At 46.6% G+C, this 12348-nt stretch overlaps 1 protein-coding gene across 1 annotated transcript in view; it reads right to left on the minus strand.

The window, feature by feature from the left end:
• Positions 1–10661: 10661 nt before the first annotated feature.
• The window catches only part of T265_03847 (hypothetical protein), a gene marked incomplete at both ends in the record, with an annotated part of 21553 nt that continues 19866 nt past the window's right edge, over positions 10662–12348 (minus strand). Inside the window, one exon of the mRNA XM_009168428.1 lies at positions 10662–10684. Within this exon, the coding sequence (XP_009166692.1) occupies positions 10662–10684 (23 nt within the window). The remainder of the gene's footprint in view (positions 10685–12348) is intronic.

A 12348-nucleotide genomic window follows, 5' to 3' on the forward strand; every position in this document is an offset into this window, starting at 1 on the left:
GAAAATCTTCAAGCTCAGGGCACACACATTCATTAGACAAAACTTTTTTTCATTTCGGGTGGTAGCTGCGTGGAATGACCTTCCTCCGACGGTTGTACACGCTCCTTCTCGAACCCCATTTAAAGCACTATTAGACATTTATTTATGCGAATCCTCGCGCTGGCGAGCATACTGCCGCGCACTGAGAACATAAAGAGCAGTGCTACACCCTTTTTTCACTTGTGCCTTTCAGGTGAACGACAGCCACTGACCGAAAAGAACGAAACCGGCCAGGGAAACTTGTGCAAAAGCCTCGATCCGGTGTATCAATCCGTGAAATTCGTGAGGGTTTCTTGCCCAGGAGATGCAGACGCGACAAATCGGCGAAGGGTACTAGAATTTCTGCGCCACAAATTTAAGCAATTTGCTTGAAGTAGCGTTTTTCACTAAGGCGGAAGAATTGTGCATTGTGAGTCGCTTAATATTGGGAGGAGCGTGTGTCTTCAAATCACTCCATGAACGAACGCTTGGAAACACGAAAATCGGATTGGGGTAGACAACCAGCAATTTTTTTGGAGGATGGTTTGAGCATATGGCCGAAGGTTCCTCTAGGCGGAGAACACCTAAAAAATAGGAGTTTCTGTTGATAGGCTAGGGGTTTGAGCGGAGTTTTGTCGAATCTAAGGGAACGTAATTAGCGAAAGTTTGGTTCCAAGCAACGAGGGAGGGTCCAGGGCGGGGAAGATATTTGTGTTCAAGCGGCAGAAGCAATGTAGATGAAACTGTTCTGAGCTGAGTGAGAGAACTGATCAGTGATTTATTAACTAAGCAGGGATTTACGTGCGATTTTTTCATCATTTTGCGGGGTTTGAACGTGATGCCAATTGTGCAGCAGTTTGAGGGGTCTTGGCTATTCCCGAACCTGCAGGTAGAGGGGAACGTGTCATAGGTTCAGAAGGAATCGAGGAATGAAGAGTGGTTTGAAATTAAAAGATTATGTGGAAGGATCGGCATGCTGGTCAACTTCTCAGGGATGCTTCGTCGGATGAATCATGGACCATGAAAACCGGCTGTCCCGCCATTTTAAAGTTTTGCAGCTGCAAATTTTGCTGACCGCTCACTAGAAGCACACCCAACTTAGGTTAGCCGAAACTATAGGGTTCTCGCAGTTGTAATTTTAAACGGTTAGTCTAGCCCATTTGCATCTTTGGGTGGCATGTTGCCCATAGAGTTTTCTTTAAGTGAGCGAAATTTAAAAATCATGGACTGTCATTGACTCGCGTTCTTTCACCCGTTTAGGTGAGATAAATCACGAAATCGTACTTTAGCATTTTCTGGCGTTTCCCGGTGTTCATTAAGGATAAAAAACATCTACGGAATATCGAACTCAAACTTCACCCACGAAAATCCGTTAGTGACGTAAGTTTGCTTCAAACTCCTCAGATTTAACAAATGCGATTATTCTGTTTAGCAAACTCCGTCAAAATTCATGTTGATTCCCCTGTGAACGAACGGTGATTCGCGTATATTTTCCATTTTTTTCTGATTACTCATGAGTAACGCGGATTAAACCGGTCTATTATGACACCATTTTGTTTCCTCGCTGCTCGTTTTCCCCCCTTTTTCGTTCCTACTCAAAATCTGCTCATGCCTCGATAACTGATGTCAATATTTTGTTGCGTCATTGCTTGCAAGTTCGTTTCGGTTGTACCTATTTTCGAGCGACCACTCCAACGGAAAATTGGACCGACCGGGTATCAAACCCAGATATCCCGGCTGGTAGGCGAGCGAGCCATCCACTTCACCAGACTGACGCCCGGAAAGGCTTATTATTTTGTGTTACCCACGTACCGCATCTGCCAGATAGCCTTTGATGGGATTTGTTTTAAGCTGACGAAACTGCGCAGTCTGATTTGACACGTACTTCGAGGAGCCGCGTCGCACCGCCGACCGAAAGACAGCCCTCCACATCCCAAACCTACTGCATTCTGTGCCGTTGTCTCTCTATGCGACCACCTCATACTGTCAGACTGCCGCAATATGTATGTTTGTACATCGTTTGGTGCAAAGTTTTTGTTGCTTCTAGAAATCCCTGCTGCGTTGGTGACTATTTTCCGCTTCTGCCGATTGCGTTGGTATTGATTGTACGTCCGCTTAATTCATGATGCTTACCAATCCGTTTGTCTGTAGAACCAGTCCCGGTCAGTCCTCAACACATCATCTACCGCCCACGTGTGTCTGCTCCTATTGACTACTGGCTGAGAACTGCGTATAGTTTAATGGCCACAATGTTCTGCGATGTTGTCTCTCTATGCGACCACCTCATACTGTCAGACTGCCGCAATATGTATGTTTGTACATCGTTTGGTGCAAAGTTTTTGTTGCTTCTAGAAATCCCTGCTGCGTTGGTGACTATTTTCCGCTTCTGCCGATTGCGTTGGTATTGATTGTACGTCCGCTTAATTCATGATGCTTACCAATCCGTTTGTCTGTAGAACCAGTCCCGGTCAGTCCTCAACACATCATCTACCGCCCACGTGTGTCTGCTCCTATTGACTACTGGCTGAGAACTGCGTATAGTTTAATGGCCACAATCGTTCTGCGATATCCGGAGCCACCCGGATCTTACAGCGCATTTTCCTATGGAGCTCAGCCTCCATCAATTCCAACATGGTTGGAGAAAAGCGTGTGCAGTTGTGATGCAAGGGCAACCCCTGTGGATGATCCTCCTTACAAATATGCATGGCAAGCCTCTGGATAATACAGCGCTATGTGATAACTGCGGGTAGATTACCAACACAATGGTATCCTTCTTATGAGGGGTATGATGTGTGGATGATAGCCACCACAAAGTGGCCAACATGCTAACAGTAGCTGTTGCTACCCACTTCGACTACTTATCGTAATTGCTGGGTTCATGTCTATGTGCAATGCTGATTATGGAGGCTCGCCTATACACGACAGCCTAGTCCAGACATACGACAGCACTTCATACTCATTAGTCCACGCGTTGTCACTCAGCTCGAATATTTATTACAACTGCTTGGTCCATGTATATGTGCGACGCTGACTATGAGGCCTCGCCTATGCACATCAACCTAATCTAACGGCCAACGACGGTCTTTCACACCCATAACTATACGCGAAGCCACTCATCTTTGCTACCCGTGGTAAAGCACAAGCCAGTATCCATGAGGACCGATAAAAATAAGGCCTCACATATGCGTGATAGCCTTAGCCGACGGCCTGTCTTACGCATCGCTGTACTCAATGTCGCCTTGCTTGGCTTCCTGTCGTACCCGCTACGTCCGTGTCCATGTGTGGCGTTGATCAATCGGTAACCTAATCCAACCTAATTTGACATGCTCATAACCGTACGCGTTGTAGCTTACCTAAGCTACTTACGATAAACACCGGGCCAGCGTTCGTGAGAACCGATGAATACGAGGTCTAATCTATGTATATAGACGTGACCTGGAGGGGAACGACGGACGTCATACACAACTGCTCGTGGTATTGCCTACCTCGGCCACCTTTTGAAACTGTTAGTTCAGTACCTGTATGTGACCTTGATTTTAGGCCTCATCTATGCATGGTGTCCTAATCTAAAGGCCAACGCTGGCCCTTCATACCCAAAACCGTGCATGCTCTTGCTTATTTCTGCCTCTTATAATAAAAACCAGGCCAGCATCTATGCGGGCCGTTAAAAACGAGACCACAACTATGCGTGATATCCTAATCTAACGGCCAACGCCGACCCGTCATATTCGTAACTGTAGTCGATACTGTCTACATTGACCACTTATCGTATTACCCAGAACTGTGTCTATGTGCAACGCTGAGTATGTGGCCTCAGCTATACCGATAACCCAGTCCAATGGCCAACGACGATCCCTCATACTCGAAACTGTACTCGATGACACCTGCCGAGGCTATATACAGTAACATTCGGGCCCGTGCACATGCTCGCAGATGACCACAATGCCCCATCTGTATATAAGAGTGATCTGATGACCAAAGGCGGTCCTTCATATCCACACGTCGCCCGACTACAAACCCATGCCTAAAAATACACAGCCACCTGTAACATATCATTTTTCTATTTTTTGTTTTCATCGGTACGAGCATACAGTGTGGTCGATCCAGTTCTCAGTTTTTCACTAGACAGGTTTTCTGAAAAAATGCACACTCGATTACGACTCCTACACATCTTGCGCGAAATCATTAAAAACACATAATTAAACAAAGCTGCAGTGACCAACCCATCAAGTGCTTGATTAATCATTGTGTCCACAATTCCCGGTCAATGTCCGAGCTGGACCTAGAGTCTCGCTGTCATAAAGGTAAACTCCTCACTTGCTTAATCAGTCCAACTAATGACATTGAAGGAGCCGTGTGTACATTGAAAGTGGAATTCGGCAAACATGCACCATTGGGCGCAGCGATGTTTAGGCTAAAGAGGGGTTTATACTTGTCAGCGGCAAGACTAAGTGGTGTAGCCTAGATCCACAGAATCCAAGGGCCACAAGCCGCACCACGCAACTTCTCTGGGTGTTTATACCATTTTGCTCTAGAGCACCATAGTCTAATCGCATACATTAGCAAAATCCATCCGTGCTTAGCAGATGGCCTGCTGCGTAAAATCTAGCTCCATTCTGCTTCATCTAACTACTTTTTGTGAAAACCCTACTTGTGGTGATTTTTAGGCCCTTCCTGTCTGATAACAGATTGATCCTATGGGATGTATCCTCAATCTCACCAAGCTTCATTGATCTCATCCCATTTTCCCGTCTTCCCAAGGTTGGACCTCCGACGACACCTGTTTCAAATGCCCTGTGAGCGTGCTGTTAACTCCACCTGGCTTGCAATTTTATTTGCCGTGGTCGCCAGACGGACAACTGTAATTTCTGCGATTTTACGTAAGTGTTCTTCTAACTCCGAGGATTCCCGCGAACAACCAAAAATATCATGCTCCTCACAAAATTGCACATTCTAGCCAAAACCTCTCAAAAATGAGGTCCTGTACTGGACTGTCCGGAAACAGCAGTATTTCAGCGTAGTGTTGACATGTCACTGCTATACCCAGTTTGATGGTACATCTGCAATTATGCACTTTCTTCTCTTGACTGTATCATTTCGCCCGCTTGTTCCCCCATCCACAACCACGAACAGACATTTTATTCTGCCTATCACCTCATGATCATGCCTGGCGGTACCCAACAGTTGGGAATAAACATCAATATGGTGACCTGACGCTTTGTGGGCACGAGGTGCACCCTAAAGAAAAGGGTGAATTTGTTTAGTTCATCCAAAAAACGCCTGCTACTTTTTGTATTCCTCGAAGATGGGAACTGTATCTGCATAATCCAAGTCGACGAGATTTTTGCCAGAAGGTATTTGAAAACCGGATTAAGCGTTCGTCTCATCTCGTCGATCACGAAATCAAGTAGGAATGGGGAGAGAGCGCCCTCAACGAACACTGCTTTATGTACAGAAGCTTTCGGCGCTCCCAATATCTTCCCGTTACATGAGTGCCCCTTCCACAACTCCCATTCACAACTATGCAAAAGACTGCACGTTCAGCGTTTCTCACCTCTTCTTTCTAAATTCACTACTTCTGTACGATGAACCCCATGATCCGCTTTCTGAAATGAAGGAAAGGAACACTAAAATGGGAGTCTGTGTTTCCTGTCTGAGCTTGCCGTGACTGTGGCAGATATCCCAAGCTATCTCTATATGAATAATAATAATAATATTTATTCCCAGCTAGTGGGTAGCATACCGTCGGGCATGGTCATAGTATTACAGTCAGAAGAAAGGCATGACTGGTGGGGTTTGTGATTATTGGGAGTTTCCTGGAAAAGGGAAAGTGACGTAAACAGTAGACATTAATGAAGTAGAGTTCATCACACCTGAGGTGGCCTGGGTAGGTACCCAAAATTACAAGGTCTTTTATGTCCTATGGAGAACATATCAGATCAGATGACACGAGATCTGAACGTTAGGGTTTAAAAGTGGCGGGAAAAGAAAACAATACAAGTGAGGGCATAACAATGAGCTTCCTGACTGGAACGTGACAAAAACAAAAAAGCTTCAAACTACAGTAAGTGAAGGGCCGGAATAATGGATGTGGGAGGCAGCAGAGCTGCCACGTCATGGCAGGCCGGTTTGAACTAAAGCCCGGAACCGTCACTAGGGTTTCATGGCCTTGGGTTGTGTGACGGATGGCCACGGAATGCCATGTGGGGGTGGTGTAGTGAGGTTAAAAATGTAGTAAGGACAAATGGTAGCAGGAAACGCAGAATTACAGTGTGCAGAATAGCGGAAAATGCCAAGAGACTCACCAGTTACGCGCTGTATGACGCCTCAGAGGAAACTGGGTTTACAAAGCTCCACGCTTGTCTTTAGACAGCAACAGCTGCATTCTGAAAATGACTGACCTTAAAAACACGCAGAACCACCAGATATATTTGATCTCATGTTTCTGCAAGCTCCGGGCTGCATTGGTTGTGCGCACTCTAGTCGATGCACGTCCCTCGTAATCACATTTGCCCACATCAGCTTGCCTCGACCGCTTACCCATTATCTGCATCTAATTATCGATTATCGTTTTTGAAATCATGCAGTATCGCCTTTTTGAAGTGGTGAGGGATTATGACAACATCTGACCGTCTGTTACTTTGAACGGCATTCTAAATTACATCAAGTTGATTCCTAGCAGACGATTTTGCCACTCCCATTTTCAGTCCCCAGCATAAATACTTTCGTTTTATTGCCTCGTTTGAATGGCAGCAACGAACTACTTTAACTTATCAATGTGCCCACAATAACAGGAGAATTGTTCACCTAAAGTTCGCGAATAACCGCACTAGCTTGAGTTTGCGCAGGTGTGAACGGCGTGCCTGCTCTGTACATGGTTTTGAGATAATTTCCAAATTCAATACAGAATAAAGCACGTGAAGAGACCAGGTTTGTCACAGAATTACGCTACAGGGTAAAACAGGCAAAACCACAGGCAGTCATTAAAATACGAATTCCGCTCCACAGTGGACTCCTAACTCGTTTAAACAAATTCTCCTAAAGCTGCATCCGCATATGGAGATTTTAGGGGCCTGGTTGTCATCTGAAATCCCACACTGCCGCGGCGTGGGCAGTGATTGTGTCTTATTATAAAGGAGTCCGGATATTCCTTTCAATTGCGAGCGGCAGATTAGGCCCTCGACCGGCGCGGCCTGTTCAGGGGATTTGTCGTAATGGGTGTCCGAAAACACCAGGGGCCTTTGGAAGTCAAGAGGGGCCGCCAGAGTTATGCGATGTAGGTTAAAACAAAAGGGCATGTATCCCGACAGACCCACTTCACTGACGTTAACTCGATCGGTAAAACAATTTTCTGTCCGAAGTATGAGGTGCGGGAATAGGCAAACATAGTATCACTTGGTGCGGCGAAGCTGATCGGATCGTTGAGGTGAACAGCAGAAAAATATTTCACTGAGAATTCTTGAGGAGCTAGATCTCGTGTTTTGGTTATCGAATTGAGCTTTCTTCAGGCGACTGTGGAAGTGGAGTTCGACTGGTGATCTGGGGACATGGTGAACGAATGGACGACCAATGCTCATCGGTGACTAGCGTTTAGGAGTGAGCCTTGAGTCATTGGGCTTTGAGCATGCGGTGTGGCGGAGGTAGTCACCGAAGTGAGGAATGGACGACTAAAGAAGCCAGTTACAATGCAGAGGTATGGACGATCAGTCGGACAAGGACTGGTATGAGTACAAAAGAGAAATATGTAGGAGGACTTCGGAAGGCTTTTTTCTCACCAAGGAACGACAACGGGGGAGCGGAATATGAACGGCTTTTTATAATCACTTAGTGCTCATTTGTTACTGGGAGATGGTTGATAGGAACCGAGGGTATCTTGGGAGTGAGTTGGGGGCACAAACGGAAGTGGTGATTGGATCTAAGGTTGTTCTGCAGTCAGACGACATGCAAGGTGATTGTGGTGAGTTATGCTGACCTCTCGAGGGATGAAAATGAATAAAAATGATCAACTGTTCCCGCCATTGTCGAGTTGGTGTAATCTATGGGCACACTACTGTTGTCGGTTAGCTTGAGAGGTTGTTCCTGACAGCGATGGTGGGTCCCTGTGAGGGTGACTAAGGTGGAGAACTGACGACTAAATATCGTGCAAGAGCTGATAGCCATGCACCGCTGATGAAAAAAAGAAACTGCTCTACCTTCTGTTCAAGATATATGGTTCCAATGGGAACCTAAAATCTGGGCGTTTTTACGGGACCAACGGACCAATTGGCATGATATCGGCTCCTTTGGGTTGAAGAACGGGGGGCGTTGGGAAGGAAGCCGCGGATGTTTCCGAAAGTTGGGGTTCCGACAGGTGATCTTCGGTGGAAAATTGGGAGGATGAGGGGGCATGGACATTGTTCGGCCATAGTCACTAGAGCACGGGATGTGATCAACGAGAAGAGTAGCCGCCGGTCCGGCTGACTGGGGCGCAGAGCAGGCAGTGGACCCATTCAGGCTATGCGTGAAATTAATTGTCACCGGAACAGGAAGACAACTTGAGAGGGACATTAAAGATATCCAACTCACTGAAACTGAAGTGTGTGGGTGGATGCCTAAACCTCATCGCTAGAGGTAACAGGTGGCTGTCAGCTGTCAGGCTTGACATGCCCCAAACGAATGACAAATTAAAACGGGTGGGCATAGCACTGCCCCTGTTTTTTGGAGGTAAAAAGAAACGCCGCCAAATGGGAAGGTAACAAAGACAAGCGCTGAAATGCGTATGAATTCTAGGTATGAACTGGCAGCGACAAACTAGCCACGGGCTTACAGCTCGCAACGGCAGCGTGTCGCGCCAAGAAATTGCGCGGTCTCGCCTTGAACAACTTTTCCAGGATCATCATCTGCCGTTGTACATCAAAAAATTGAAGCGTGGTGCACGTAAACCACTTTCACGGGGCGACTGGATTGGGATCAGTTCTCCCACTTAAACGAATATCGCCCAACGAATGGCCTCCAAGTTGCTTCAAACTAGCGCTAAAATGAGCATGTTTGGAGGCTATGATCTGGGTCGGAGGTGAGGCAAGAAAGTGGCAGACTAGGCTGTGAACTGTCGAAGGGTCTTCCGTGAATTAGTGTGTTGCGTTAAGATGTGGGGTTATTGTTAAGGATAGTTTAGAGGATGCTGAAACGGGAGCCGGGTAGCTTATCTCACTATGTACCAATGAATAACTTTGAAACATATATTGGAGGCCACAGAACGGTTCGGGCAATGAAATGTGTTGTTCCAAGGGGGTCAATTGCGGTTCCCAACAGGCTTTCAAGAACAGTTGTCGCACTGCGAGCTTTTGGCTACCTAGCGGTCAACGCACGGTGGCAGTTGTTGCTGCTAGTGCCCGTATTCGGGACACAGCGGATTCTTCAAAAATGTGCGATAAGCACTCGAAATCATTTGAGGTGAGGGATATTGGCTGAGGTGCCGAAAAGAAGTTGGAAAAATAAAAAAAATTAAAAACCAGGTTCATTATTCGTATTGTGCGCCTTATCAGAATATTGTATATCGGCATCATTACGCACTATATTTCAGGAGCACACTTGAGGGAATAGTCTCCTTCAACCACCTCTCACAATGTTCGTATGGCATGGTCTGTTGACGCGTTTCACTGCAGCAGAGTGAAGGTCACATTGGAGGTCGTACGATCAGCCGATGGCCTGCTTGTCTGCCGTGGTCTTTCGTGGCTTATTCCTATTCTCGCTTGGTGTGTTTTTCTTCTGGACCTGTGATTCTCTTCAGGGAGTCAGGGGAGGATTCATTGATCCAGCCTCCTCGATTTTTGATTTCATTAATCCAAACCTATGGATGCCACTATTTTGTGGTCTTGCGTCGGGTATGTTTCTGTTTACACTCTAAAAGTTTCACAGTCGCCGTTGGCCTACTGTCACCGTGCATGGATTTCAAAATTGGTGCACATGATGTCTACAACAAGGAGTGGTCATCAGTCTTTCGTTGCGTTGCTCTTTTCTTTGGATTGAGTCACGCAACCGCTCGCATAGATTTTGCTTCATATGCCCAGCTTGTTATCATCATTGGTGGTTTATCCTTCGGACTCTGGTGGATTTTCGACCGCACTAGAGTTGGGCTCTGTTGCGGAATGGTTGCAGCTATAATAGCCACTCTCCTGGGTCATGCATTTATTCGGAGGCGTCTACTAAGGTAAGTCGCCGTGTGCACATCAAACATGATCAGACTTTCTCATCCCACCATAGCTGCCTGGATACCTTGTCTTTTCTTCTCTGGTGGAGTGACAGTTGTTCTTATCGGACGGCAACTAGCAAAGCCGGATGTTTTGGCGCGGTTCAAGAAAAAGATAGATTAACTGTGGTTGCCCATACGATTGTCCGCTGATCTGTCTACCCTGTACATTTCCACTCCTTCCTTCGTGTATATTGCCCCACTCCTGATTCTATTATACTTTGATCTCCAGCTTTTGGGTTGTGCCACTAAAACACTGCGCACTTGTTTTTTGTTGGATGTTTTCGTCGGTGAGTAGGACTTTCGGAAGTGCATAAATGAATGGTTTGCGTTCTTGGCGTACAGCACTTTGAGAGGAGCATATGACACTAGTCATGTGCGTTTCCATGCCACAAATCGTCGAGACTGGAGACTGTTACACGACACCGGAGGGAGCACCTGAAAAAGAAGGAAGGATGAAAATGTGTTGCAAAATTTTCTGGCCGGCGAAACCGTCTGAACTCGATGTCCACACCTAAAACCACTGAAATAAGTACATCTGGGCCTCTCGCTCGAGTAGGGCGGTAACAACGGGTTTGAATTTTTGGCTTATCAAACCCTTCAACATAAGACTAGCGCTTAACATACGCGCGTCCTATGTACACACAGTTCAGCTGAGAATTAATAGCAAAAGGGCTACTCCGGAAGTTTATAAACATAATACGTTCTTTGTATTCTCAGACTTCCGGACGTGTGAGAGTGTACGGAGAGCTCTCCAAAAGCTTCCGCACACAAAGTGGTGTCCGTCAGGGATGCCCACTCTCTCCATTCCTTTTTAACTTTTTGCCTGAGTGAATGTCTGGAGGTGTAGACACCTCGGAATGATTGTGTTAAGCTAGCACTAAGTCCTTCCCCCGTCCACCTTTATTCTCTTCTTTACAATAAGGCTTTCAAATAAGTCATGGTTGTACGGCAGTGAAGCATCGGTGTTGAACACTGATGTCATGCTATCGATGATGATGATGAAAGGGTCTACTGGGACCGGTTGCGTGGCGTGTCCTTTGGGGTTTCCAGCCATGTGGACCCCATTCGGGGAGGCGAGAATATTCCATAGCCTTCTCATTAGCAGGGGTCCCGCCCGTCTTCACCATCTTGACCCATCGCTTGAGCTTTTCGTCGTCAAGTGTTCGGAGTGTAAAACTGATTTCCTTGGTAGATTGGTTGTACATACATGCATCAGCTGCTTTATCCTGACAGTTCATCTACTTGAGATAATCGGACTACCCACCACACGATGACGTACCTTATCAGGTATGTAACTTACGAAGGTAGCTTTAGCCGAATATCTAACGATACTTGACATCATCAGATCGGAGTGGTGAGTCTGCTATGACAGTCCTTTTGTAATCACGGTCCTTAAGCCCAAGCCTGACATCAAAAGTTATGCGTCCACTGACTTCATTTGTCACAATGTAAGTCATGTTTTATGCAGCTGCCAAGGTAAGTGAAAGTGTCAGTAAACTTAAACTCCTTAATCTGAACGCTGCGCGGGTGTGGGGAGTTATGAAGCTGCAAACTATGCTGAATCAGGGGAACACTTCCGATGTCTGGGCAGACGGATGATCATCAAATTACATGACGATGCCGTCCGCGTTATCCTATCTCACCATTCTTTCGACAGATGCCTAGTCCCTTGGATTTTATGCTTCCTGATAGTGTCTGTGACAAGATTGAACAAAGATTGAGGGAGGGAACATCCGTGACGAACTCCACTAGTTGGGGGTGAGATTGCTCAGTGGTTAGAGAGAGAGACTCGAAACTCCGTGGGTCGAACCCGACTTTTGAATCCCGACTACTATCTAGGCTTGGGCGACCTGACGTATCCCAGCCCTCGTGCTCCCTTCGGGTGGCATAACAGCTATGCACCGAAAGGGAAATTTTTGGATAAGAACCCGAATGCTACCGAAGTATGGGAGTGAACTCCATAAACAAGGCCTAAACTTCTTCGGTATTCATCGCCGGGCAGGTATGTGTAGAAGGACCGAGCTATCCAGCAGCCGAAGGCTTTTTTGAAGTCAAGACAAAACTCCACAGCCGATCGGCGGGGCGCGGAAAGCCGCTGA

This window comes from Opisthorchis viverrini (assembly GCF_000715545.1).
Source record: "Opisthorchis viverrini unplaced genomic scaffold opera_v5_57, whole genome shotgun sequence".
Taxonomy (NCBI): domain Eukaryota; kingdom Metazoa; phylum Platyhelminthes; class Trematoda; order Opisthorchiida; family Opisthorchiidae; genus Opisthorchis; species Opisthorchis viverrini.